This window comes from Ambystoma mexicanum, chromosome 12 (genome assembly GCF_040938575.1).
Source record: "Ambystoma mexicanum isolate Mex_15411 chromosome 12, UKY_AmexF1_1, whole genome shotgun sequence".
Classification (NCBI taxonomy): Eukaryota; Metazoa; Chordata; class Amphibia; order Caudata; family Ambystomatidae; genus Ambystoma; species Ambystoma mexicanum.
In genome coordinates, this window is record NC_090936.1 from 644,600,788 (window position 1) to 644,628,743 (window position 27,956).

The window sequence follows — 27,956 nt, forward strand, 5'->3', positions numbered from 1 at the left end:
GCCCAATTCCTCCTCCCAAGACATACAACTCGCCTCCTGCCACACCGTTGTTTCAGCCTCCGCCCATTTCTGCAGGTCACTCCACCACACCTCAACCCGTGGCTTGTGACATTTTTTCCAGCCCATGGCTATTCTTCGTTTGGCTAGCACATACGCTAAGTCTTTTAGTTTGCCCACATGTTTCTGCTTCCGAGGTCTGGGAAACCCACCCAACAAACATGCCCAGGCGGTGTCTACAGCAAGCGTGACCCCTCTCTCTCTCAACTTGCGCGCCACCTCCCTCCAGAACCCCTCAATCACTGGGCACGCCCAGAACATATGCGTCATGTCCGCATTCTCTTCGTCACACTTAGGGCACGCCTGTCTGCCGGCATTCCGGAATTTGGATATCCTCAACGGGGTCATATACGCCCTGTGCGTGACATACAACTGTATTTGCTGTAATCTAGCATTCCTAGACACCCTCTTGTGATATCCTAGAGCCCGCTCCCACATCCCATCTCCCATCTGGGTCCCCACCTCACTCTCCCACTCCGATCGTAGATATGTCAATTCTTTTCCAACCTTCGACATCACCATCTCATATAGCCTAGAGATTTCATGTCCCCCCTCCGTTGTATCATATATCACTCCCATAGTAACATCCGGTTCATCTGCCAAGGTAGTCTCAGGCCATAGTTCCCGAATTCTCCTCCCCAATCTGTGATATGTGACATATTGGCCCCCATGTAATCCCACCTCCTCGCTAAGTTCTACAAACCCCTTGATGGCGCCCTCCTGCCACATGTCACCCAATGTCACCAGCCCCACAGATTCCCAGTAGGTCCTGATAATCCCCCTCAGTTGTCCATCTTCCCCCGCCAGGGCAACTAGTGGCACCTGCGGTGAGCACGGGAGTGGGTCCCCCATCATTTTGCATGCTCGTCTCCACATCTTCCACCCCAGCCTCACCATCTCCGAATACTTCTTTGTGACAGCCTCGGGCAACCAGATGACTTCCTTTAGAAAAAACGGGGCACAATCTTGCCCGAACAATCTAAGTTCTGGGGTTTCTTCGTCGGAAAGCCATTTGGTCACGAACTGTAATTGGCTCGCTATGTAATAAGCCTCGAAGTTTGGGAGTCTGACTCCCCCTTTTTCATGAAAGTTCTGTAACTTCCAAAGCGCTACTCTGTTTCGAGTACCATGCCACAAGAACTCTCTGCAAACCCCATTTATTTTAGCAAAAAAACTCTTAGGGATCATGTATGGGATGTTGCTAAAGTAATGTAGCAGCCTAGGCAGAACCACCATTTTAAGCATCGCTCCACGCCCCATCATCGCCAAAGGCAACTTCTCCCAAAAACTCATGCATGCCCGTATTTTCTCGACAGCCATCTCAGTGTTACACCTATGTTCTTCCTCCACCGTGTGGCAAACATCTATCCCCAGGTAACGAAATGTATTAACTGACCAGGGCACCTGCAACACTGGCAACCTTTCTATGGGAACATCCCTATAGCTGCCCAACGGGAAGATGCTCGATTTCTGGGGGTTGACCGCTATGCCTGACAACCTCGCATACCTCCCCATCACGTCCAGGATATACTGTAAATTCTCCTCCGGATGACTCGGGTACAATAACAAGTCGTCCGCATACAGGGATATCAGGTGCCTTTCCCCCCCCTACCTCAATACCCACTATATCATACTGCTGCCTCAGGTACAGTGCCAGAGGTTCCAGAGCCAAAATGTATAGCATCGGGGACCAAGGGCACCCTTGTCTAGTGCCTCTGCTAAGTTGCCATCTCTCAGATATGATTGTACCCGTCCGCACTCTAGCCAATGGAGCACTGTACAGCAACTCCGCCCATCTAATGTATCCCGGTCCCAGTCCGTATTCTCCCAAGGCCGCCAGCAGCCACTCCCATCTAACCGAATCGAAGGCTTTCACAGCGTCCAACGACACTATCGCCATCTCCCCCTCATTATTGCATCCCAATTCGATCACTTGATGGAGTCGCCTGTGGTTTTGGGTGATATTTCTATCCGGGACATACCCCGTTTGATCCGGGTGGATCAACTTGCCTATCACTCTCCGCAGTCTATTTGCTAGGACAGCCGTTAGTATTTGCTGTCCTGATTCAACATAGACAATGGCCTATACGATCCACAACTATGCCCAGGTTTATTGGGCTTAGGGAGCGGTATAATGACCGCCTCTCTGAGCGACTCCGGCAGCCTCCCCGTCTCAAACGCCTCATTAAGCATGTCAAGCATCGGGGGGAGCACTTCCGCCCCAAATGCTTTATAAAATTCACTAGGCAGACCGTCCGTTCCCGGGGTCTTGCTAGTGGGTAACTGCCGGACGACCGCCTCCAACTCTTCCAATGTTATTGGGGCATCTAGTTCCTCTCTCTCTTCCATGCTTATCTTGTGCAGCCCCATGTCCTGCAGGGTCTCTAACATTTCCTCCCGGCCACCACCTCCTAGATCCCCGTATAATTCCCTGTAATAGTTCGCAAATTCCTCATTTACGCCCTCTTGGGTATCTATCAGCTCCCCATCCTCTCTAGTTATCGTCCTAATCGGGGGTCTCGGGGTTTCTCTTTTATATAGCCATGCCAGAAGACGGCCCGTTTTATCTCCTCCCGCGTGTTGTCTCTCAATATACTTTTTGTAATTTAGATTACAGAGCCTCCCCCAATGTTCCGTACACTGCTGCTGCAGTTTAAGCACTAGCTTGTTGTCTATGTGCTCGCTCTTCAATGCCTGTTCCAGCTCGCTTTCTACTCTCTGTAGATCAGCCAGGACCCCATTCTGCAAGCCTTTTGATTTGGCAATTGCCACCCCCGTACCACCACCTTAAAAGCCTCCCACAGAGTCCCCGCCGAGTCAACGCTGCCAGTGTTTGTCTCGAAATAACTAACTATTTCTTCCCGCACATCTTCCCTAAAAACCGGGTCTTTAAGCGCCTCTGCGCGCAGACGCCACGTCGGGATCCGTGCCCTGGGGCGGCCATATTGCAATTCTACCACCATAGGCGAGTGGTCTGATAGGACCCTCGCTTTGTATTCCACACTAGAAACCTCTACCAATACATCCGATGTGGCAAAGATGTAGTTGAGTCTAGTGTGCAACTGCTGTGGGGCCGAGTAGTGTGAGTACTGTCTCTCGTCGGGGTGCTTGGTTCTCCACACATCCTCGAGCTCGAAGTCACATAGCAACGTCTGCAATGCCCGGGCTGCCGGGGCGGGCCTAACCACCTTATCGTCGGATCTGTCCATCCCCGGGTCCAACACACAGTTAAAATCCCCTCCCCATATCACCGCACTCCCAACACACCAGCTCAAGTTGGTACACATGGTCCGGAAGTATTCCGCCGTGCCCTGGTTAGGGGCATACGTATTCACTATACACATCTCTTTGTTCTCAACCACCCCTCTCACCATAACCAGACGCCCCTCAGTATCCAACATTTCCTGCCTCAGCTGGAACGGGACGTGCGGCGCCACCCAGACCAGCACACCCCTAGCATAAGCTGAGTACGTGGATCCCACCACCGTTCCTCTCCACTTTTTCTTCACCAGCTCTAGTTTATCCCGGGTCAAATGCGTTTCTTGTAATAATGCAATGTCTATCTTCTGTCTTCTCAAGTATAGCATGACTTTGTTTCGTTTCAGATATCTATTAAGCCCCCTGACGTTCCATGTCAGTAATTTAAGCTCCCCCATAGTTCATTGGTATCCTGCTCTCTCTCCCACAACCACCCCCGCTCATCCATGCTGTCCAGATATCTCGTCAAAAATACTCCCATAGGGCTCGCGATCAAACTCAAACTTCCCAACACTATATACACCCCAACTGTCCACCCCTCCTCTCCCCTCTCCCGTCCCTCCCCCCCCCAACTCCCTCCCCAACTGTTGCCCAGCTCCATCCCTGGATCTCAGGCCCCCCCACATCTAGTTCTGGCTGATACGCACAGAGCCCAGTAGGGTAAAGTCGCCCTAACGGCCACTTAACTAAAAAACACTAAACGGGGGTGTATGGACTAGCCCTGAAAGGCACCTTCATAAAACAACAATTACAGTGCAAACAGTGCATTAACCATCCAGTTCCGGGCCCGACTTTCTTAGGCCGTAACAATAACTATAGTCAGGTCCCATAGTCTCTAGCCGCACCCTCTCCCATCGTTGATCACTTATCTCTTTTTCCACTTTCTTCCGCTTGGACATCCGGCTCCTGGGGGCTGCCCTGCATGTCCAGCCACCCCATGGCTTCCTCAGGCGTCTCAAAAAACAAGGCTCTGTTGTTGTGAAACACCTTCAATTTGGCCGGATAAAGGAGCATATATTTCTTCCCCACCTCTCTCAGTCTTCTCTTAACCACCCCGAAGTTCATCCGACTCCTCTGCACCATCATGGTGTAGTCTGGGTAGACCGTTATAGTTGCCTCCCCTCTCTTGATGGTTCCCCCTTTACGAAAATGCTCCAAAATCCTCTCCCGGTCTCGGTAATTAAGGATCTTGGCTATCATTGGCCTGGGCGGACTGCCCGGTGGAGGCCTCCTAGCCAATGCCCTATGTGCTCGCTCCACTGCAAATCCCTGCGACAGCACACCCCCGGTGATCTCTTGGAGCAACATATTCTCGATGAACTCCGTGGGGTTACGGCCCTCCAATCCTTCCGAGATGCCCACAATACGGATGTTGTTTCTCCGGGCGCGCCCTTCTGCCTCTTCAGCTCTATTCTCCAAGTTGCGCACTCTCTGCGCCAAGACATGCAGGTCGGCCTTGTGTGAGGCGCAATCCGCCGTGTTCGCGCTCCCCTCATTCTCCAGGCTCTCCGTGCGCTCCGACAGGGTCCTTACGTCCTGTCGAAGTAGATTCACCTCCTCCCGAACTTCTCCCACTTTGAGGTCGAGCACTGTTTTCAGGTCCGCCACCACTATTTCAAGCTTGGCCTCCCAAGCGGCTTTCAAATCCGCTTTCAGTTCAGCGATCGCAGCTAACACATCCTGATTTGGACTAGCGGCGGCCATGCCGCCTGCGGGTGGCTTTTCCTTGCTCCGGGCACTCTCTGGGCCCGTCGGTGTCCTGGTGAACTCGTCCAACGTAGGCTGCTTCACTCTCTGTCTGAGGGGCTTACTCGACATCCCGCAGCCACTGTATGCCGTGGGTCCGCCACTCCCACTTTACCACTACCAAGGGGGAGAGAGGCCTACTTTCTGCCCGCAATGGAGCGTGTTCTTCCTCACGCCTCAAATGTCCCTCTGTAGCAGCCTCTTCCACCACTCACCCGGGCCCCCCACCAGAGGACTCCTGGGCTCCCGCCGCAGTTCACTGGCTGAGTCGCCAATTCGGATCACCGCCAAGTCCCGCGCGACACCGTTGTATTTGTACCTCTGGTAACGCCCCCGGTATGTTCAGGGTTGTGCAGGTACCACTTAGTGTGCCCCTTAATTGCGCTCAAAAGTGCACCGCAATGGTCTGCGCCAGCCACTTTACCGGACTCAGCGCCTTGTCCTGGGGCACAATCTCTTATGTCATGTTGCGCAGCACCCAACCATACATTCAAAGTATGCAAGTGCCCCCAAAGTCTCTTATATCACTGTTATACCCCCTTCAGTGGTGTTGCCCTGCTCAGTTCTTCGTCTCCTGCCAGTATGCAGGGCTCACCTGCCCTCCTTTCCCACTGTAGCGAGGACGCTGATTGCGTGTCTAGACTCGCAGGGGTGTGATCAGCTGCCCGCAACAATGCATCAATGCGGCTTCCTGCCCTCCTTTCCCACAATAGTGGGAGCGTTGATCGCCTGTCGGGACACGCGGGCGTTAAGTCAGCTACCCGCAACAATGTATCTCTGCGGCGCAGCGTGGTGCCGGGGACCAGCCGTAGTTCGAGCGTCTCCTGTTGGCTGCCAGCTACCCAAAAGGCCAGCGCTGCTAAGCGCACAACTCAGCCAGCAACGTCAATATGTGAGCCCTTCGCCCCGGAGCTTCTGCGTGACATGCATACGGCGCTTCGGTGCTCAAGTCGCGAGGTCCGTTTCGCCTGCCAGCCCGGGCGGGTCCTAGTGCCGGCCGCTGACCGTCTCCCGAGCCTGTGCTGAATAATCAGTGCCCCCAGAGACGCGCCGATGTTCTCCCAGAGGCGCATCGCCCCCCACACAGCCCGCGCAACCGCCGATCACTTCGGGGGTGCTTCCGTCATCCTGTATGTGTCTCCTCCTTTGTTCGGCATGGCTGCCATTTTCGCTCAGTCAGGGCCGCGACTCCGGGGACTTCGGTCACATCTATCTGCTGTTGTCGGGCTTACGAAGGTTCCAGCTTGTCAGCAGCCGTGCAGCTTACATTCATGGACGGGAGCCCATGTTTCTGGCTTCTAGGAGTTAGTGCTTATGCACTTTTGCACATGATGAGTGTAGGATCTCCGGGAGCTCTTCCAAGAGCGCGTCCTCTCACATGGCTTCCAAGCCACGCCCCCAGAGTATGCCTTTAATGACACAGAGGGATTGTTGGATAAAGAGACACTTTTTGCCATCCTACCTAAGAATCGAGGGGAAGGGAACCACGCTCTGGATCCAAGGATCTTTCTTTTGAAACCTCTTTGTTGGAGCTATCCTTATATTTCTGGTTGTGAACACTTTTTGCTAATATCAGATCAAAGACATTTCCATGCACTTTTTGTTATTTTGTTTCTAGTGTGAGGGTCAGCTTAGAACGTTTTGGACACAAGGACAGTTTTTAAGTTACTGACTACTTGACACAGACAGATCCTTAGTTTAAGTTTTCCAGGTAGGGAAAATCCTCTTTGGAATATGGCTTTAGAGGCATTTTTCCAACCCATTTCTGTTTAATAAAATGTCTGAATTTGTGAATAACATAACTTAGTGTCGGCCTCTCATTTCTGATCCCCTCACAGTGTACAAGAATATCCTGTGTTCTGTTGTTCTCAATATAATACCCTTATACTAGACAGTTTGCTGGAGCATGCGAGAGGTTAATATTGAGATCATAAAGCAAAGGCTATAATTAGCATCCCTGTCTAGTTCCCAAATATAATCTACATTACGATGAAAAAACACTGTTGGTATTGATGGTGGCCAGCGAGGAGTATTTTGACCCAAGGAAGGTAGTTCCCAACAATGCCCACGTTTTCCATTGTGTTGAATAGGAAATCTCCTTTTGACTTTAAAGGAAGTTTTCTCAGTGAAGAAAGAAAGAAAGAAAGAAAGAAAGAAAGAAAGAAAGAAAGAAAGAAAGAAAGAAAGAAAGAAAGAAAGAAAGAAAGAAAGAAAGAAAGAGTTACTGAAGTGAAGAAGGCAAAATCGGGCCAGACTGGCTGACAAGAGAACAAGGAGAAAGATCCAAAAAACAATGGAGAAACACTGGTGCGGTCCTGACCATGTGAGCAACAAGACACACTGGATTGAGGAATAGCCAGCATTAAATAGTGCCTGAATCACCGGCTGCAGTGGTTGCCAGGCAACCGAGATGCTGCAGGTCGGGAGAGTGGCCATGCGACCCGAGCCTTGAAGGCTGCTACGTGACGTAGGCACAGCGCGGTCCGGACGCTGGAAACATCCGGCAGGCCAACGGAGCACTCGCAGGACACTTCTATGGTGCCTCCCGTGATTGCAGGTGTTGAAACGAAGCCAGAAGGCACATCGCACCGCCCGCACCACCTAGGATACAATTGCCTTGGGCTGACAAGTATGTGGTTCGGGCAGCACTCATAGTAGTATGTAACACTCTGCCCCTCTACAGGGGTCCTCGGGAGAGCTGGCTTCCAGGGAAATCGAAGGTGAAACAACCTAACCAAGCGTGGTGCGTGGACTTGGAATGCCGGTTCTCACGTCTGATCCGCAGGGGCACAACCTTCCCAGTCAGTCAGATCATGCAGATCACCCCTGCGGAAACGGGAATCTCAAATGCATCGGACCACGTATTCAGGAGACCCATCAACATCCACCGGAGCAGGCCGGACCGGTAGGTGCCCGTAAGACTCAGGCATGAAAGGTTTCAACATGCAGACGTGGAACACCGGGTGTACACGCCATGTAGCAGGCAGTTGAAGTTTTTAGACCACTCATGAGATCTTCTTCAGAACCAGAAAAGGCCCCAAATACTTGGGAGTCAATTGGACAGGCAGATTCCATAAGGGTAAGATCCTTGATGACAACCATACCTGGTCTCCACTCTGGTATGTTGTCTTCAGACGTCAGTGTTTATGACCTGCAGGATGGAATCCTTGAGCAAATGCGTCTGCTGAACGTGCCATACCATCGAGTCTGCTGAGGGCACCTGGCTATCTTTAATGGACTCCATACGGGATGGATGGGGATGCTGACCAAAAGTGACAAAAAAGGGTGAATTCCGGATTGACGAATGCTAAGAATTGTTGTAGGTGAATTCGGCCAGGTCTAAACAGGAGGACCAATTATCCTGCGTTGTTAGCATAGCCGCAGAGGTACTGCTCAAGCGTCTGATTGGTTCTCTCGATCTGGCCATTAGTCTGGGGATGATAGCCAGAACTAGGTCCCCTTTGTTTCTTCAGATGCTTGAAAAGCTGTGTCCAAAAAACGAGCGATGAACTGTGATCCACGGTCTGTGATGATTTTGGATGGTAAATCATATAGGCTATAGATCTCGTGTAAGAACACATTGGCCATTTGTACTGCCATAGGCAGTCCCATTAAGGGCATGACGTGGGCTAACTTCGAGAAGCAATCAACAACCACCATTATGCATTTATGGTTATCTGATTTCAGGAGTTCTACAATTAAATCTACGGCAATGGTGTGCCAGGGTCTGGGTGGTTTCTCTGTGGGTTGTAGTAGGCCGATAGCTTTCTGGTCTGATGTTTTTGACTCAAACACTGGACAGTTTTTTACATATAGTGCAATCTGCCACCAAAGGGTACGGGAGACCAATTCCGTAGTTGTCTTGAGACCCCTATGTCTTGCCTGGCGTGCATCGTGGCACCCAAATAGGATTTGTTTTCATAGTTCAGGAGTGGGTATGTATAATCGCTTGAGGTAGGCGACCAGGTCATCCTTGAAATGGACATTGTGTTGGTTCAAAAGATTGGGTACTGCAGGGCGCAAGATCAAAAAAGGTTTGAACTATGCCCACCAAATGCTTATGGTGCAGAATGGTTGCCGTGTACTCTCCAGGAAGTAAGTTGGGGTCAAAAGATCTGGACAAGGCGTCAGCACAAATATTGGAGGTACCAGAAATGTGAGTAAGGACAAAGTCGTATTGGGAGAAAAAGAAGGCCCACCAGGCTTTGTCGGCTGTTACCGCATGGCAAGGATTGCAGATGCTGAAGGTTTTGGTGATCCGTATGGACAGTTAGTGTGTTGCGCTCCTTGAATAGGGTGTCCCCATTGTTCAAAAGCTCCTTTGATGGCCAATAGCTCCTTTTCGATCACTGAATAGTTGACCTCGCTAGGGGTTAATTTACGAGAGAAGTAGGCAATGTGATGTTCCACCAAGGACTGGACGTCAGTTTGCAGTAAAACTGCCCCAATCGCTGTCAGAAGCATCGGCTTCAATGAAGAAAGGGGTAGAATCCTCAGGATGACGGAGTACAGGAGCAGACATAAAGGCTTTCTTCAAATTCTGGAAGGGCAGTTCGGCTGGTGGACCCCAATGGAAAACTTGGTTTGTGCATAGCACCTGAGTTATGTCCAAGGATAACTGAGCGAAGTCGGCTATGAAGTTCTGATAGTTTGCAAAACCCAGAAAACGTTGGGCTGCCTTGCGGTTCTTAGAAATTTGGCTCCTTAATGGCTTGGATCTTGCTATCATCCATCTGTATACCATGCTTTCTTATGGTGTGTCCTAGGAAGTCGATTTATAGCTGATGAAATATGCATTTGGAGGGTTTAGCATACAGATGATTGGACTCCAAGCGCTTTAGAACCTGAGCCACATGTGTCTGGTGTTCCTCTGGAGTGGGAGAGAAGGTGAGAATATCGTCTGGGTATGCCCACATGGTTATTCCTATGTGGTCATAAACATCTAGAAGAACAAGGGTGCATTACAAAGCCCAAACAGCATCACTCTGTATTCGAAGTGACCTTGGGGACTTATTAATGCCATCTTCCATTCGACCCCTCTCTTAATCCGGGTTGGTAATCAACCCGCAGATCCAGCTTTGTAAAGTAGTGGGCACCCTTCAGGGATTCTAGAATTTCTGGGATGAGAGGCAGGGGATACCAATCCTTCACAGTAATGCTGTTCAACTCTCGGTAATTGACACAGGGCCTCATTCTTGGGCACGAAGAACAGGGGTACACCGGCTGAAAACCGAGAAGGCACAATATACCCTTTTTGGAGAGAATCCTTCAAATATTGCTTGAGTTCCTGCCGTTCACTCGGTGATAAGGAGTACATTTTTTCATGAAGAATGTCCTGGTCGGGTAAATGGCTGATGCAGGGGAAGGGGGATGTTTTCAGGCTCGTTGAAGACTCTCTTGAACCCCGAATATACTACAGGGACTCAGTGAATGGCGAAAGCGTTGGGTGTAATACTGGTAGAATCAAGCAACGTGGAGGACAAACAAGTATCTCTGGTCTGCTTAACACAACATTGGGTAGTGCATGTATCGGATTCAAATATTATGGTTTGTGTAGCACAGTTGATTCATGGATTATGATAGGCTAACCATGGGAGACCGAGGACCAATGGATACAACAGGGTTTGTAGGGCGTCAAATGCGATCCGTTCCTGGTGCTGGTTAATTCGTATAGCAACGGGCACTGAGTGATGGGTAACAGGACCTGAGGAAATCAAGGACCCATCAATTAGGGCAACCACCGCTGGGAATGCCTTCTCTATCAATTGTATACTATGCAGGTCTGCAAACTCCCAGTCAATGTAGTTACCAGAGGCTCCTGAGTCCAGAAAGGCTGTGGTAGTGATTGTCTGGTGTGTCTCCACATTGAACAGTTGGATTTCCAAAGCTAGGAGATGAGATGTAGGCATTAGCCCCTGGTTGACATCGGGAAGAGACGAGGAACCAGATGGGCTTGCTGTTGTCCTCCCTTCAAACAGCAAGCCGACTTGTTTACCACCGCCCTGGGGGGATGTATCGAACAGGATCCCAAAAAGTGCCCGGACCCACCACAATACAGTCGGTTTGTTGTTCTTTTCTTTTCCTCCTCAGTCAAGGGACCCCGCACTGACCCTAACTGCATAGGTTCCGCTTGGGGATCAGCAGAGGCTGAGGCAGGACCGGTCGGGTCAGGGAGTAATGCAGCTGCACTCGTCTTCTTTCTCCCCTTGTTTCTGTGAGAGGATGATCTATGTGTAGAATCAATTTGATCAAACCATTAAGGTCCTGTGGTTCCCCATGATTCAAAAGCTCATCCTTCAGTTCTTCACGTAGCCCGCGTTTGAACATGGTTTCTTGTGTTGCAATTGGTCTTTGAGCATCAGTAGCCAACTGGCAAAAACGTCTGATGTACATGAGCAGATCCTGGGAGCCCTGTTGGATCTCCATAAACTGATTCTGGGTTTTCAAGATCTGGTTGGGAGATTGGAAAGTGTCAAGGAATGCTTTTTCAAAGTCCTGAAAGTTGTTGTGTATAGGGCTGTTTGCAGACACATAGGGGGCAGCCCAAGCCAATGCGTTTCCCACCAAGTTGTTCAGAATGTATCCTATCCTTGTTTTGTCATGTGCATAATGAGCCGGCCTGAACAAGAACTGTATCTTACAATGGTTCACAAATTCGGTTAACTTCTTTGGGTCCCCATCGAATTTTATTCTGGAAGAATGAACTACGGTACTTTCGGAGGCTGTTGCTGCAACATCATGAGCTATAGCTGCGTGGAGACTGCTATTTTCTTGTTTTAAAGAGACAACCTCCAAGCGTAGAGCCTGCATTTCTTCTCGCAGTTCTTGTAATTCCTCCATATCCCGTCCGGACTTTAGGCATCTTATTCTGTCAAGGACCTGATCACTAGGGCGTTGCTTACAAGGTCCTGGCTGCTGCAAGATCCTTGCCCTTTCTCCTTGGAAGCACCGGGTCGCGAGTCGCCCAGGATGAACCAGGGTCTATTCAGGCAGGAGACCCACCCCCCTTCCATCCCTAGCTGATGTTAAAAAGGGCTGGGTCGAGGACTGGTTCCCCCCTGAGCAGCCTCCCGGGATTAACGTGGTGCAACGGCAGTGAAACCACGGGGGTCCCACTGGACCAGAAAGTGCTGTTAATGATGATAGTCTGACAGAGGAGCAATACACTGAAAGACAATAAAGGCACAGAGAAGAACAAGCAAGAACCAAGCAGTAGGAAGGGAAGACTTAAAGAAAGAAAGTGGCAGGAAACCAATATGGCAGAGAGAGGGAGTTACTGAAGTGAAGAAGGCAAAATCGGGGCCAAACTGGCTGACAAGAGAACAAGGAGAAAGATCCAAAGACCATGTAGAGGCACTGGTGCAGTCCTGACCATAGGAGTGATAAGACACTCTGGATTGAGGCATAGCCAGCCTTAAATAGTGCCTTAATCACCGGCCGCAGTGGTTGCCAGGCAACCGAGAAGCTGCAGGTCGGGAGAGTGGTACCGGGGCCTGAGCCTTGAAGGCCGATCCGGGTCCCGGAAACATCCGGCAGAACAACGGAACACTCACGGGCCTCTCCTCCGGTACTTCCCGTGATCACAGGTGATGTAACGACCCCAGAAGCTGCGGCACCCGCACGCACCACCTGGGATACAATCGCCAAGGGCTGACAGTTACGTGGTGCGGGCGGTGCAGCGGGCGTTCGTAGCAGGATGCAACAGCGAGCAATTTATATCGATGCCTTGTCATGTCCTGATACAGATTTGAAGAATGTGGACAGATGTTGACACCAAATCTGCACAGCAGCCCCTAATGTCCAAAAATGTCTACTCTAGCAGGAAATTATATCTAAGTTGTTGAATCCATGGGAGGAACACCCATAAGAAAGGACATTACGATGTGTAAGTAATGTGTTCTTATCATACAGTAAGGTTAAAGAGGATGTGGCAATATCCTAATGGATCTGATTTAATACCTGCCTCTCAGGATTAAAAAGTGCATTGTAATCGCTTATTAGTATGGAGGAAAGGGGATGAGGAGTTATGAGTAAGGAAATGGTGCTCACTCTAGTGACTACTGTACTCCTAGTTCCCTTTCCTTCATACGCCCCTCATGGCATCTCCCTGAAGTGAAATGGTTATCATTTACACTTTGAAAAGGATCACAGGAGGCGCATGAAAAGGATCACAGGAGGCGCGTGCATGCGCAGAGGAGCTCTTCCTGGGAGATATGTATATACAATGGCACTTTACCTCTTTTGTTGTTAATGTGCTGCTCCCCATCACTCTGGTCCTGAACCTGTGGGGAAAATTGCCTATAAGTATGGAGGAAAGGGGACTATGGGCTAGAAGGGCAGTAGTTACTATGGTGAGTAGCCTTTCGTTTTCAATCAGAGAAGAAGCCATCCTGTTATAACTGTGGGTTGAATCCCTTTTACTGTTACTTGCCAAATAAACCTTTTTTAAAACTTCTACCTTGGTCTACGTATCTCATTGCTCTCCACTTGGCTTCACGATGGGAGAGAGACATACCCGACTTGTGAAAAGCTACCACAGAGCCCTACCCACACATGAAACATGGTCAGGCTGACTGAGGTGTTTATATCCATTCTGCTATCTGTTTGTGGCATGGTATCTGGTTTTCTGTCCCATAATAGCTACTCACCTATCTTTCCAAAACGGCTGTGTGTGTGAAAGGTCACCCCATCATTTGGGGACCATTAAAACAATCTGAATGTTGTCATAATAATGCATTTAGAGCAACCAATGCTATCTTTTTTCTTACTTTTTAAACATAATGTTCTTTTAACATGTTCTTTTAATAATCCAGAGGTGGCTGAAGCAGGCTTTGGAAGAGGAACATTCAAAAATTATGGATCTATATGATTCGCCATCTCAAGAATGGTCCGTAAATCCTGCAATCTGCAGTGATGATAAATGTCCCATTTTAATGAATGGAATCTGTCCTCTATCAGGTAAGTGATGAGAATTGTATTTTCAGCCTGTATTTGGTATGTTTATACAGATGTTGGCAAATTATTTAAATATTTTGATATTTCGTTAAGTCAGTAAGACCAGGTTTATGGACAAAAATGGAAATTAAACTGGGGTCGGTCTAGCATAAGTAACATTTTTCACTTTCGATATTAGCACGAGTAAATTAATAATCCAATCTAGAAGAAAAGATTGCTCTGTTAAAAATAAAATGTTTTGGATCAAGAAAATAAGACAATTATTTGCTGCCTAGTTAGAAAAGACGTTTGAAAAAGGTTTAAGCTTTTTTAGATTCATGCAAACAATAGGGGCCACATTTTCACATGCCCTAACCCTTGAATTAATTTGTATATTTACCTACTTATTGAACAATCTAATGTGCCCAAATCCATCTTGATATTAATTTGTCACAGGTTCCTTGCCATGTGTCCTCTTGACAGAAATATAGCACTTAGCATGTTTAGCTGTATGGTTTGCCCTCCCCAGATGACTAAGGAACTCCAAGTCATTTTTTCGCCAGCAGGTCTTATGCCAAGTCTCAGGCTCCTCCGCCTGTGGCTTTCTCCCTATCTGGAAGCTGATGGCTCCTGTGAAACTGCTTCCCCATTCACTCTCAGGCCTGCTCTGGTCTGGTATGTTTCTGCCTCTCCCCAAGCACCAAAGCCCCACACTCGCTCTCATCACTTTATAGGCACCTTCTCTTCCGCTTCTCTATACATTTGATCTTCCAGTTTGTGTTATTTCTGTCCTTTTCGAATAGGGCCTTGGGATTGGTCCATTTGTTTCCCCTCCTTGTTTGCCACTCTTGATGCTGGCTGGTGGAGCTCTGAGCTTTTAAATGGCAACCGGACATTTTTGTGCCAGAAGGATATACCAGCCCTATTGCTTGGTCTGCATTGCCCTCATTCTCTGAGCCTTGTATTCTGGGCACTTTTGTCAACTTTTGTAAAATACGCAATTACTTTTGTGTGCCCTTTCATATAAGCATTAAGCACTGGGCATCCCCACAAAGCGCATGTCTTTGGTCCTATACTCTTAATCTGTAATTGCATATTTTAGGTCAGGGAATGGCCCTGGATTAGAAGGGGGCTATGTAGTTGCCTCCATATTCTGCCTTCAGGTAGCTCATGGCTCTTACAATGCCCTGATACACTATCTACAGAGTACCCTCCTAGCTTTGGAACAAAGTCCGGGAGATGACTTTGTAGCAATGTACAACAGCACTGATTTCACAGTTAGACGGTCTTGTTTTTGGCTTTTTATCCATACTTGGTCATTGCCGCAAGTGCAAATTAAACTTCATACCCGTACGTCCGGTCCCATTAACTCCATAATGCATGGGGCATCTGTGCATAGAGATGGGACCGGAACCATTTTGCAGTGCATACAATTTAGAGAACGCAGCGGACGTGACCTCAGGCGCAACCACTCACCGGGACCTCACCTCAGTCCTCTTTTCTGCACGGATCGGAACAGACTGGTCCTGCATCAGGATGCAAATTGTTTATTGCGCAGCAGGCTTTTATTCTCTGCCTGTTTTTTTCCAGTCATCTGGCCTCTGGCGTATGTCTGTTGGGAGTGGGTTACCAGGTACGCCTCCTCTGAGGGATTCTTTGTGGCTTCAGACCCCCACACGCTTTACATAGAGTGTTTGGGGGCTGATCACCATTGGGATTCCTGCACAGTGTGTGATGCACTTAATCTGAGATCTTTAAAAAAACTCTTGTCGAGGTGGACAGAGATATTCTCGATTCCTGCCTGAAAAACTCAAGGCCTTCACTCGTGGCAGGTCAAAGCACTCCAAGCAGGTAAGTCATCTTTGTTTCTACAGTATCTTAGTAGAGAGACTCCTTTCTGGGGAGTTCCTCCACTGAGAGGGGTCCACAGGATCCTTAGACTGGCACCTCTAGGGCTACAAGTACTCGCACTGAGGGGTTATCAGACTCTACCGGGTGGGGCGTTGAGGGGCTTGCTGGCCCTACTACCTGACTTGGTCTGAGAGGCTTCACATCTCTAATACCAGGCCTATGTCTGAGGGGGGCCTAGACATGATCATACTACCAGGCGAGAGCATGAGGGAAACAAGCTCCTGGGGGTAACTGAGAGGTCTGCCACAGTACTGAGTTGAATCTGGAGGGCACTTATGGACCTAAACAGTAAGGCTCTTTCAACCGAACTGGAAGATTCCATATATTCCTGGCAGAATTTCAACGGAAATGGCGTCTAGACAATCAGACACCTTGGTGCCCCTATCGGATGAGGAGACCCATTCTTTGTAAGGCTCATCTCCCTCAGAGTGGGCTTTCTAGTCAATTAAGCATTCAGCACAGACTGCCCAGCCTAGATCTAGGGACACTTATTCTAGATGAGAGCCGCCTCAATCTTGGCGACCATGGCGCACATCTTACCCCACGTCCAGTGAGGAAAATATAGAGAGGAAGGGGGCTACCAGCCAAGATAATCTTTAGGAAGACATTCAGCTACATGGACCCAAACCGTTGTGGCTCAATCCTCCACACCTCAAGCACCACATGCAGCATGTGAGTAGAGGTTTTTTTATCCTGATTAAGGAGGTTGTGCCGCAAATGGTGCCTCAAGCTCCACCTCAAGTACCAAAACCCATGCCACCTCCTTTAACACTTCCACCACCACCATCGGTGCATCCATTTCTCCAGGCAGTTCCAGCTGCCCCAATTCCCTCGCTAGCTCCGGCCTCGCCTGCTCAGCAGGATTAGCCCACATCTTAGACTCCAGCGCCAGATAAAAATAACCCAAGAGAAGGATTTGGTTTCTTTAACTTCACTATGCAGCAGTAAACTGATGATGAAGAAGAGGATATGTAATCTGCAAATGTTTTCCATCAGCAAATGGAAGGACTGGCAGAATTCCTTGGGGTACTGCCACCTCAACAGGAGCTGCCTGTAGGGCGTATAATAGTGGAGATCCTATTGATGTGAGGAGCTAATCGTTCTGGCATTCTGCTTCAAAAAGACGTATTAGCGATCGGTATAAAGATGTGGCTGAAACTGGATCCTACCCCACCTGTCAATAAGCTTCTGACCGCCAGGTTTAGACCGATGTATAGTGAAGCAATGTTACTTTCATCGCATTCACAACCTCATTCATCTGCGGTAGCAGCAGCCTCTTTATATTCTAAGAGCCTTCCTTGTGATTGGCTTCCACTTCCACATCAGCAGCATCTTGTCTATCTAGGGAGGACAAACTTCTATAGTCTTCTGACAAAAAGGTGTTTCGAGGGGATTGTGACCTCTGACGTATTCCACATCTCTGACAGTAATGTTCACAGCTGTGCTGCTTCGAAAAAATGTTCCCCGGCGTCGGTGTCCTACATCGATGATGTCGATATGCTGTCCCTCGAGGGCCTCCGTTGAGAGCCGACGTCACTGGATGTTATATGTAGGATGCACGACGCCCGTAGCCTCAGTTCCGTTTTTTCTACGAACATGTTTGCTTCGGAATCTCAGCGCGCCTCGGTTCTTCTCCTTTGAATCGGTTCTTCTAACTTTGTATTGAGAAATATGTCTTTGTCTTCTTCTACCCCGAAGTCGGGCTTCAAGAAGTGTCGGGACTGCGGTTCCAAAATGTCCCTTACGGACCCACACAACGTGTGCCTCTGGTGCCTTGTCGAGAGCCACGCCACCGACGACTGCGACGAATGCCAGTCCTTGACGTCGAAGGCCTGGCAAAAGCGGAAGAAGAAGTTGTCTGTAGGTAGGGTTTCCAAACCCTGTAAGTCGAAATCCGCTGGGCTTTCGACCGATGAATCGAGGGGCGACTCTCCGTGTCGGCGTAAATCCAGGGGGTATCATTCTCGGAGTGGGTCCCGCCATTCCTCTCCCTCTTCTAGACACTCTCGGAAGTGCCGCCACCGGTCGCCTTCCCTGTCCTCGTCAGAGGACTCCGCCAGACGGCGGGTAGCTTGTCCGAACAAGCATTCATCACCGGCAGAATGGGACGCATTCCGCAAGGAGATGATGGCGATTTTTGAATCGCAGGGCACCGTTCCATCCGCGCCTTAGAGAGAAGCCGGTAAGGAACGAGCTAGGGCCACCGCGGCTCGCATGCCTTCCGGCTTCGGGGCGGTCGGCCCGATCATCGGGAGCCGTCGAGGTCCCGATCGGACAAGGTTGATCACCATAGCCGTGCCAGGTTCAGGTCCCAGTCCTCGACGCCCTCAAGACCCTCGGAGCCTGTGAGGCCTTCTAAGAAGGCATCGACCCCGTCAGCGCCATGTCCATTGAGGGACTCTCTGGAGGCTCCGGCTCTGAGGAAGTTGTCGACGCCATTGGCGCCGAGGCCGTCGAAGGACACGCTCGGGGCTCCGGCCTCGAAGCTGTTGTCGAAGTCATCGGCGCCTCGCTCGACCTCGACGTCTCTAACATCGGCACCCTCGACGCCTTTAAAGGAGAATTTGCCGGAGTTGCCCCAGAGGACGGTGGAAACTCAGAGGAAGGCTCTCTGTAAATCGGTGAGGCCTGTATTTGAGCCTTTTTCTGTACCCTCATCCAGAGATTTATTCCAGCCTTTGGATTACATTTCAGAGGTGGAAGAAGAGTCAGATGAGGAGAGGTTTGTACCTCCTGAGGTTCCTGATGATCTGTTGTCTGGTCACAGCCAGATGGAAGACCTACGTCAGTCCTTACATGACGTCAGTGGTCTGGACACCTCTCCGGAGGTTGAGTTTGGCAAGCCTGAGCCTGGTACACATGCTGAGTCCTCGTACAGGTGTCTCATATCGAGGGTAACTGAGTGTTTGGGGTGGTCTGCTCCGCCTGTGGATTTTCTGCAGGATGACTTGACAGATATATTGGACCAAGGTCCACCCACTGACCCGGTGCTGCCATTTCATATGGCTTTACAAAGAAGGGTGGCAGCAGCTTAGACTGCTCCAGAGAGTCTCCCGGCAGTGAATAAGTCGCTACCGAAAAAAATATCGTCCAGCCAGTGGCGACCTCTACTACTTGTCTACGCGCCCCACTCCGGAGTGTTTGGTGGTGCAGGCGGCTACAGCCCCAGCGAAGTAGGCTGCATACCATACCGTCACTCCAGTTAGGGACAACAAGCGCTGTGATGGTTGGGCGGAGAAAGTATTTTCATCTGGGGGTATGGCTGTAAAGGCAGCCAACTCTGTTTGTGCCTTGTCAAGATTCACTCACACTCTGTGGAATTGTGTCTCTTTGGCGGCTGAACATATTCCTCAAGGGGAGGAACGGGATGGTTTTCTTGCCCTCGTTCAGGATGGCAAGGATGCCATGTGTGAATCCGTTCAGTCGGGGCTGGACTTGGCAGACTGTGTCAGCCGGTCCATGGCGGCGAGCACTGTGATGCGCAGGTTTGTGTGGTTGCGGAAGGCGGGAGTTTGCTCCTGATGTACAGTCCCGGCTTCTCAACATGCCCTTTGATGATGTCCATCTTTTTGGCAGCAAGGCTGACGAGAGCCTTGAGAGGTTGCAGACCTCCAAAGCTGCAGCGAAGTCGTTGAGCACTGCAGTACGTCAACCTCCGCCTTTTAGTACTAGGGGACAGCAATGGAGGGAAGGTTCCTTTCGATACTACTCTTCCTTTGCTAGATCGAGGGGAGCTGCCAGTCAAAGGGGCCAATGTAGGAGTACCAGAGGTGGAAAACAAGGTACTCGAGGTGCCAAAGCCGCTCAGGCAGTTGCCTCTTTGCGCTCAGGCACTGCCGCAGCCACTTCCGCTCAGTCACAAGGCCATGTCCAATGGTTCGCTGGTTGGGGGAAGGCTGGTGCAGCATCTTGTAGAATGACGTGCCATTACTTCAGATGTGTGGGTTCTGGAGATCATAGCCCACGGCTACTGTCTTCCGTTGAAGAGTCCAGATCCGCTCCTTGCGCAGGAAATCATATCCCTGCTGGAGAAAGGCGCCATAGAACTGGTGCCTGTAGCAGAGAGGAACAAGGGATGTATTCCCCAAATTTTTTGATCCCGAAAAAAGACTGGGGATTGAGACCCATTATGGACTTGCGTGGTTTAAACAAGCTCCTCAGGAAGGACAAGTTCAAGATGATTACTCTTTCTCAAGTCCTCCAGGCCCTTCAACTTTAGGATTGGCTGGTGTCTCTCGACCTCAAAGATGCTTACTTTCCTGTGCCGATTCATCTGAAGCACAGGAAGTACCTGAGGTTCGCGGTTTACGACACACATTTTCAGTTTCGGGTCCTGCTGTTCGGATTGACCTCCGCCCCAAAGGTCTTCACCAAGCTAATGGTGGTGGCAGCGTATCTCAGGAAAGGGGGGATTCACGTCTACCCCTACCTGGACGATTGGTTGATCAGGGCGCACTCTCCCAAGCAAGCACTGGATCATCTGTCCGTCACCTGCCACTCTCTTCACAAGTTGGGCTTCTCCCGCAACTTAAAGAAGTCTCATTTGACACCTACCCAGCGGCTCCAATACATCGGGGCAGTGCTCGACACATCCCTGGGGAGGTGTTCGCCTCCCCAGGTAAGGGTTCATCACATTCTGCAGATGGTGGACAAGTTTCAACATGCCCAGAGTCTCCCGGTGTTCGAGTTCTTGAGGTTGCTCGGCCTCATGGCATCCTGAATTCTACTGGTGCCAGAGGCCAGTCTGCGGATGAGATCTCTGCAGTGGGCTCTCAAGATTCAGTGGTCGCAGTCCTCCGGCAGGATGTCGGATCCCGTTCAGGTGCCGCCATCGGTCACCCGGGACCTTCTGTGGTGGGCCGATGAAGGCAATCTGATGAAGGGAGCACCCTTTTGGCTACCCTGGCCAGAGGTGACGATCGTGACTGACGCATCCCTTACTGGATGGAGAGCTCATGCCAACGAGTTGACAGTCAGCGGTCATTGGTCTCCTTCGGAGTCCAGACTCCACATCAATCTGTTAGAGCTGCGGGCTGTCAGGCTAGCCCTGAAGGCTTTTCTGCTGTCTGTGCGGGGGAAAAATGTCCTGATCATGACAGACAATACAGTGGCAATGCACTACCTGTCATGACCCACAGAACGCGCCCCTTTTGGACTTCCTGGTCCTTATCACAACGGGGCTTGCACTCCTTCGTACTTCCAACATGGCCGTCTAACGTGAAACGCCTTCCTCGGTCTTCACGTCGGATGTAGCGTAATCTACAAATAGACTGCGCCACCGCGGCCCCGCGCCTCTCAATGCTATTGCAAGTAGCGACTAGACGTGTGCTCCGTAGTTCACTGAACTGTTATCCTGGTTCCTGGACCTTCTAATTCTATTCCCTTACCCCTCTTCCTTCTTCCTTGCTTCCTGGACCCGTGTGCCGTGCTTGCGCACCTACTTCGTTTCCTTGATCCCCAGAGTATCTGAATCCCGGAACTCTGAACGCACGCTGGAGCCAGAAGAGGCTCGCGCGGGCTTATACAAGACCAGGTCCAGGCTGTTAGGGAGAATTCTCTGTTAAGGCTAATTTCCCAAACCTAGTGAGACTCTTTTTCTCCCACTCTTAGACATGTGATGTGTTTTATGGGCTATGGGGTCTTTTACTCCATAGGGTTTCATGTGGTTTTTGGTAAGTGTGTTACACAGCACCCTCATAGTGACCCCCAAACATAGACTCCATACCCTGGGACTGACTGTCTCCCAGGGCATGTAAAGTCACCATTGACTACTAGTCTTAAATTGGGAACAGAACCAGTACAAACCATCATATTGTGGAAGTAGTGGTAGGGGTAATTAGATTGCCCCTGGGTCTGTTTTTCGAGGGGGCACTGTGCAGTCCCCCCTCATCGAGTTTCTGGCTGGTGGCAGTGGTTACAACGCGTAATATTCCTTAAGAATATTTACTATGGGATTTTCCCATTCATTTTAAACGCACCACTTTTTGGTGCAATGTTAAAGATACCGCCGGGTTATTTATTTAATATTTATTCCCCGGTTGGGTCTTTTCGCCAGGACTCGGTTTTAAAATGGTGTTTGTGATCGCCTCTGTATCTCCAACCCAAGTCGAGCCCTTTGTTCCACTTTTTGGCGGGCTTCTCCACAGAAGCCTCCAAAAGTGGTGCCACTATGTCTGGGTCTACAGGATGTGTGGGAGGTGGGTTTAGGCACCCTGGACTGAGTTGCCTCAGCAACTCAAGTCGCACTCTTGTGTGATTGGCCCAGTGGTGAGCCGCCCGGCTCACCACTTAGCATGTTTGAGTGACAGCTAGGACTGATGAATGGGGGTTTTCTGCATAAAAGCAGGGCTTTGGGGACTGGGACTTCAGACGTCGCCACAGGACCAAAGAATCCAAAGAGGGAGAAGCTGAGCCGACCTGCAACGACGACACTACCGGTGGATCCCTGCTGAACCGACTCACCACTTCTTCCAACGACAGAGGAGATCTTCATCCCGAAGAGTCTTCTTCCTTTGACTGGTGGGGATAACCAGTTTGCCCGCCTTTTCGCCTTCCCGGATCATCTCGTGGCCGCCTTGCCTGTGCCAAGCACCCCGGCAACCGGGATACCACATTTTTCCACTACCGCAAATAATAGGGTAGTACCTTTTAACCGGAGAACTCCGCGGCTGGTTTCTTCCCTGGCAGTGCAACGACCTTCAGCTTTCCTCCACGTCGAGATCTTCTCTTCCTCTGGACGACGCCGCGACTTGCATACACTGCCAGGAACACCTGCCCCCGCTGGAGGATTCTCCCCACTTTCAAGGTACTGTGTACGCCTGGCCTCCCTCGCAACAGTCTGTGTGGGGTGTCTCGTAAATCCTCATTTTAACACTTGGGTTGGGCCTAGGCTGGCTAACTGAACTTTTCTGAGCTGAACTGATTCCTTTTTAAACTCTCTGCAAGACTTTCCAAGCTTTTTAAACTGTGTGATCTTGGGCGCATTGGTGTTCTACTCTCTTTAAGAGGGAGCCTGGCCTCTGAACTTTTTGCTCACAAGTAGACTTTGACTTTCCTGCCTTGCTGAGTGCTTCTAAAGTATTGTGTTGTGTGCTGTTCCTAATTTCTGCCTTTTCCCTCCCTTTTTCTTAACTTATTGGAGTGCCATCTTTAGTTAAGCGCTCACCTCTGTCTGGAAATAAGTGGTGTTAACTAAAACTTGTCTAATAAGGAATAAGGGATGTATATATATTAATAGTGACTGTGTTTTTGAACTTGCTTACAATAATAGTGCTAGAGTATTTCTAAGTGTGTCTTTAAATAAATAATTATATACTTGATACCAAAGCTCTGGTCAGTGTTTGCTTGTGCTACTGTATTTTGGTACCTATTTGTATACTCTATATACTGTCTAACTCTTCTTGAGCGAAGTCTGGCTGCTCAGCCACAGTTACCAGGTAAATCTGGGTGGTGCAGACTGCTACCAATTGGGTTTACTGCCAACACCTGTAGTCTTAAGCCTTTTGCAGTGGTCCCTAAGGTAACTGCACAGGTTTCTGCCTAACACGGGCGTAAGAAGACACCGCCCAATAAATCCTGCAAGGATTGCTCTCAGGTGAGAAAGGGGGAACTCCGTGACAGTTTGAGACGCCAAACGACCGAAGTCGAAGTTGACATGGAAGCGGCCGTTCAGGATCTCATGCGTGGCATGCAAGAACTAACAACCGAGGTACAGAATTTAAAAGCGGAAAACGCAGCTCTCAAACAATTAGTTCTATCCCGTGATTCTGCCACAAAGGAAAGTGTATTGCTGGGCGGCATTGTTGACAAATACGATGGGTCGGCAAAAACCCTTTGTGGATTCCTTGATTCTTGTTTGGTTCACTTTACTATTAAGCCCTACTACTTCTCAACTCCCAGGGCTAAGGTGGGCTTCATAATTTCATACCTTTCAGGAAATTATCTAACCTGGGCTTCGCCCTTAGTCAATTCTGGAGATGCCCTCCTGGATGACTGCGACGGTTTCATACAGGCCCTTAAAACCATGTTTGACCGCCCAGAGCAGGTCTATAGTGCCCAGGAACGCCTGCTAGACTTTCAGCAGGGATCCCAGGATATGCTTACGTTTGTAACCCGATTCAAGCAATTGGCCAAGAAAGCTGACTGGTCTCCTGAAGCAAGTTTTACTCTTTTCAGAAGAGGACTGAATGAGTATATCAAAGATGAGTTGGCCAGAGTGGCTCGCCCAAGCTCATTCCAGGCTCTTATGGACCTTGCCATGCAAATAGATTTTCGTATCCAGGAAAGGAAGGCAGAGAAGAAAAAATCCAAAGTAACCCCCTGAAGGTGTCCTTTGAGATTACCTCCAAAACTGACACAAATCCAGGGTCAGTTACTGAACCAGAACCTATGCAGGTAGGAGCCTTCCATGGACCCATATCCCCGCAAGAGAGAATGAGAAGGATTCATACGGGGTTATGCATGTATTGTGCCTCGGATAAACACCTGGTTAGAGAATGTCCTCTAGCCCCTCCTCGGCATTCGGGATACGCCAGCTCTGGATCCTAGATGGAGCAAGGCTTCGGGAGAGAGATGTTTGCTCCTCGTCTATTCCATCCTTGAACTCTCCTGGACAAAACAGCCTAGTGATTCTGCAGGCCTTCCTATCGCCATCCAAGAATAAGACCTACTCCATTTTGGCCCTGGTAGACTGCAGAGCTATGGGAGTATTCATTGATCAAGATTGGGTTTTTAGTCACCACATTCCATACGAGACACAAAGTACCATGCAACCGGTAGAAGCGATCAATGGAAGACCCCTCACTTCAGGACCCATAAGCCTGCAGACTAAAGAGATCCAGCTTTCAATAAACCATCACCAAGAGGTGATCAGATTTGACATCATTAAGTCGGCTCATTACCCCATGGTACTGGGTATGCCCTGGTTACAGAAACATAATCCCTTTATCAGCTGGGCAGCAGGATCCTTGTTTCTCGGCTTTGAGTTTTGTATGTCTCACTGTCTATTCCTGGATTCCTCCTTGACACCTTCCAAAGAACCATCAATAGATCAGCAAGTACCACTCATGGTTTCCAATATCATACAGGTTCCAAAGGCCTATCAGGGTTATGCTGATGTGTTTTCAACTGCCATAGTTCAGGCTCTACCCCCTCACAGACCTGAAGACTGCGCCATAGACACAGCGCCTTCAGCAGTGATTCCCTTTGGGAGGATGTTCATCCTATCCGAACTTGAAAAAAGGCCCTCTGAGAATACTTAGACACCAACCTTGAAAATGGCACCATAAGACCATCGAAATCCCCAGCTGGAGTCTCGTTGTTCTTTGTTCCCAAGAAGAACACCAAGGAACTTGGACCTTGCCTCGATTATCGTGGATTAAATCAATGCACCCTCAAGGACCGTTACCCCTTACCCTTGACCTCGGATATCCTGGAAGCGGTGAGAGGAGCTGTAATCTTCACGAAACTGGATCTCAGGGGAGCCTCTCATCTGATTCGTATCAGGGAAGGAGACGAATGGAAAACAGCCTTTAGAACACCCTTTGGACACTTCGAATATCTGGTCATGCCCTTTGGACTTGCTAATGCCCCCGCAGTCTTTCAACGTTTCATTGATAGGGTGTTCTCTGACATGCTGTTTCTCTTCGTCATCGTCTACATGGACGATATCTTGATCTACTCCAAGGACCTTCTAAAGCATGAAGAGCATGTAAAGGCAGTCTTACGTCGACTACGTGAACACAGACTCCTAGCCAAACCCGAGAAATGCCTGTTTCACGTTACTTCTGTTCATTACCTAGGATTTGTCCTTAGCCCAGAAGGAATTGGTATGGATCATTCGAAGGTAAAGGCCATGCTATCTTGGCCGGCTCCCACTTCACTGAAACAAGTCCAATCCTTCCTGGGGCTTGCCAATTTCTACCAGAAGTTCATACCCACCTTTTCTGAGATTGTTCAACCGATCACTGCTCTATTGAAGAAAGACACTCTCTTTCTCTGGTCTGCAACTCAAGACAAAGCATTCCAACGTTTAAAGACAGAGTTTACTCAAGCCCCCATCCTGGCCCAACCTGACATTAATCGGCCATTGCTAGTGGAGACGGATGCCTCTAACTACGCAATAGGAGCAGTGTTGAAGCAAGAATTTGAGGACAAATTGGAACACCCCATTGCTTACCTTTCATGAACTCTGACTCCCAGTGAGACACATTATTCCGTCTTGGAAAAGGAACTGTTAGCCATCCGCCAAGCCTTCACAGAATGGCGACATCTACTCCTGGGAGTTAGACATCCAGTCCAGGTCCGCACGGACCATCGAAATCTTCAAGTTCTACAATCCTTGGAGTGTAGGAACAGTCGCCAGGCCCCTTTGGGCCTTCTTCTTTGCCCAGTACCAGTTCCACATCAGTCATGTCCCTGGATCACAAAACATAATTGCTGACGCCTTATCTCGACGTCCTGACTACGAAACTATTGAAGATCGGGCCTATCCTAAGATGTTTTCCCACACGATATTTGTAGCTCAAGCAGTCAGTCTTCTGGAAGAAGTTCGGATGCAAACCCAATCCTCTGAGCCCTGGAAGGATATTTCAAGGAAGAATCAATGGAATCTGAGAACCAAGGACGGATATTTGTTCAAGGATAATGCTCTAGACATCCCCACACAGAAATTACAACAAAGGATAATAAACCTCTGCCACGATACCCTTCACTCTGGACATCGTGGCATCACCAACACCCTCCGTCTTATACAAAGACAATTTTGGTGGCCTAGAATGAAGACTAACGTACAACGGTACATCCGAGCCTGTTCTATCTGTAGTCAAAACAAACACCATAACAAGAGACCGGCGGGTCTCCTACTGCAACCTACACTACCAACAAGGCCATGGGAATTCATTGCTACAGACTTCATTGTGGAATTGCCACCTTCCAGGGGATACACGACTATCATGGTCACCATTGACTTGTTCACTCATATGGCTCATTTTACACCCCTGTATAAACTACCATCCTCATCAGAACTAGCTGGAATCTTCCTGGAACACATTTTTCGCCTTCATGGACTTCCTTCCAAGATCATATCAGACCGAGAGCCCCAATACGTCTCACAATTCTGGAAACATCTCTGTCGCATTCTAGGAATCCAATGCACTCTCTCATCAGGTTATCATCCACAAACCAACGGAGCTACAGAATGTGTAAACCAGACCCTGGAACAATACCTTCATTGTTTCGCCACCAAGGTGCAGGATGACTGGTCGCTCCTAATACCCGTGGCTGAATTTGCCTACAACAATTCCGATCACTGAGCAGTTAAGACCAGCCCCTTTTATTGCAGTCAAGGATTCCATCCATCAGTTTTACCCTCTGTTCTTCCACATCCCACACCAGTACCTACCGTCGACTCCTGGATTGAAACACTCATCAACATACACAAGGAAGCCAAAGAACACTTAGAGAAGGCCAGAATACATACTAAGCGATATGCGGATACCAAAAGAAGACCAGGGCCTTCTTATGCAGTTGGTGATCAAGTCTGGTTGTCCTTGAAACTACTACCCCGACATTTACGGCCAAACAAATTGGCCCCCCGGTACTATGGTCCATTTTCCATCAAGGAAATCATAAATCCAGTCTCATACCGGCTTAAGCTACCAGACTCCTGGAAGAAAATTCACCCAGTTGTTCACACTTCTTTATTAAAACCCTACATCCGATCCTCCCGGAAATCCTACAGACCCACTCCTGTGGTGGTGGACGACCAACTGGAATATGAAGTGTCCCGAATATGCGACTCCAGGTATAAACGGGGTCAGCTTCAATACTTGGTTGAATGGAAAGGATATCCTCCTAGTGAAAGAACCTGGGAACCAATTTCTAATCTGAATACCCCTCGATTGCTCAGAAGATACCATCTCATACACCCAGGCAAACCTGGTGGAACAGGTTTTCGGAGGAGGCATGCTGTCATGACCCACAGAATGTGCCCCTTTTGGACTTCATGGTCCTTATCACAACGTGGCTTGCACTCCTTGGTACTTCCAACA

The 27,956-nt window shown here is 49.4% G+C and overlaps 1 protein-coding gene across 4 annotated transcripts in view; it reads left to right on the forward strand.

Annotated features, from left to right (window-relative positions):
* KMT2E (lysine methyltransferase 2E (inactive)) overlaps nucleotides 1-27,956 on the forward strand; it is a 3,564,841-nt gene that overhangs the window by 2,614,969 nt on the left and 921,916 nt on the right. For all 4 annotated transcript variants that reach the window (XM_069629119.1, XM_069629120.1, XM_069629118.1 and 1 more), the window contains one exon: nucleotides 13,875-14,019. In XM_069629119.1, the coding sequence (XP_069485220.1) occupies nucleotides 13,875-14,019 (145 nt within the window). The remainder of the gene's footprint in view (nucleotides 1-13,874; nucleotides 14,020-27,956) is intronic.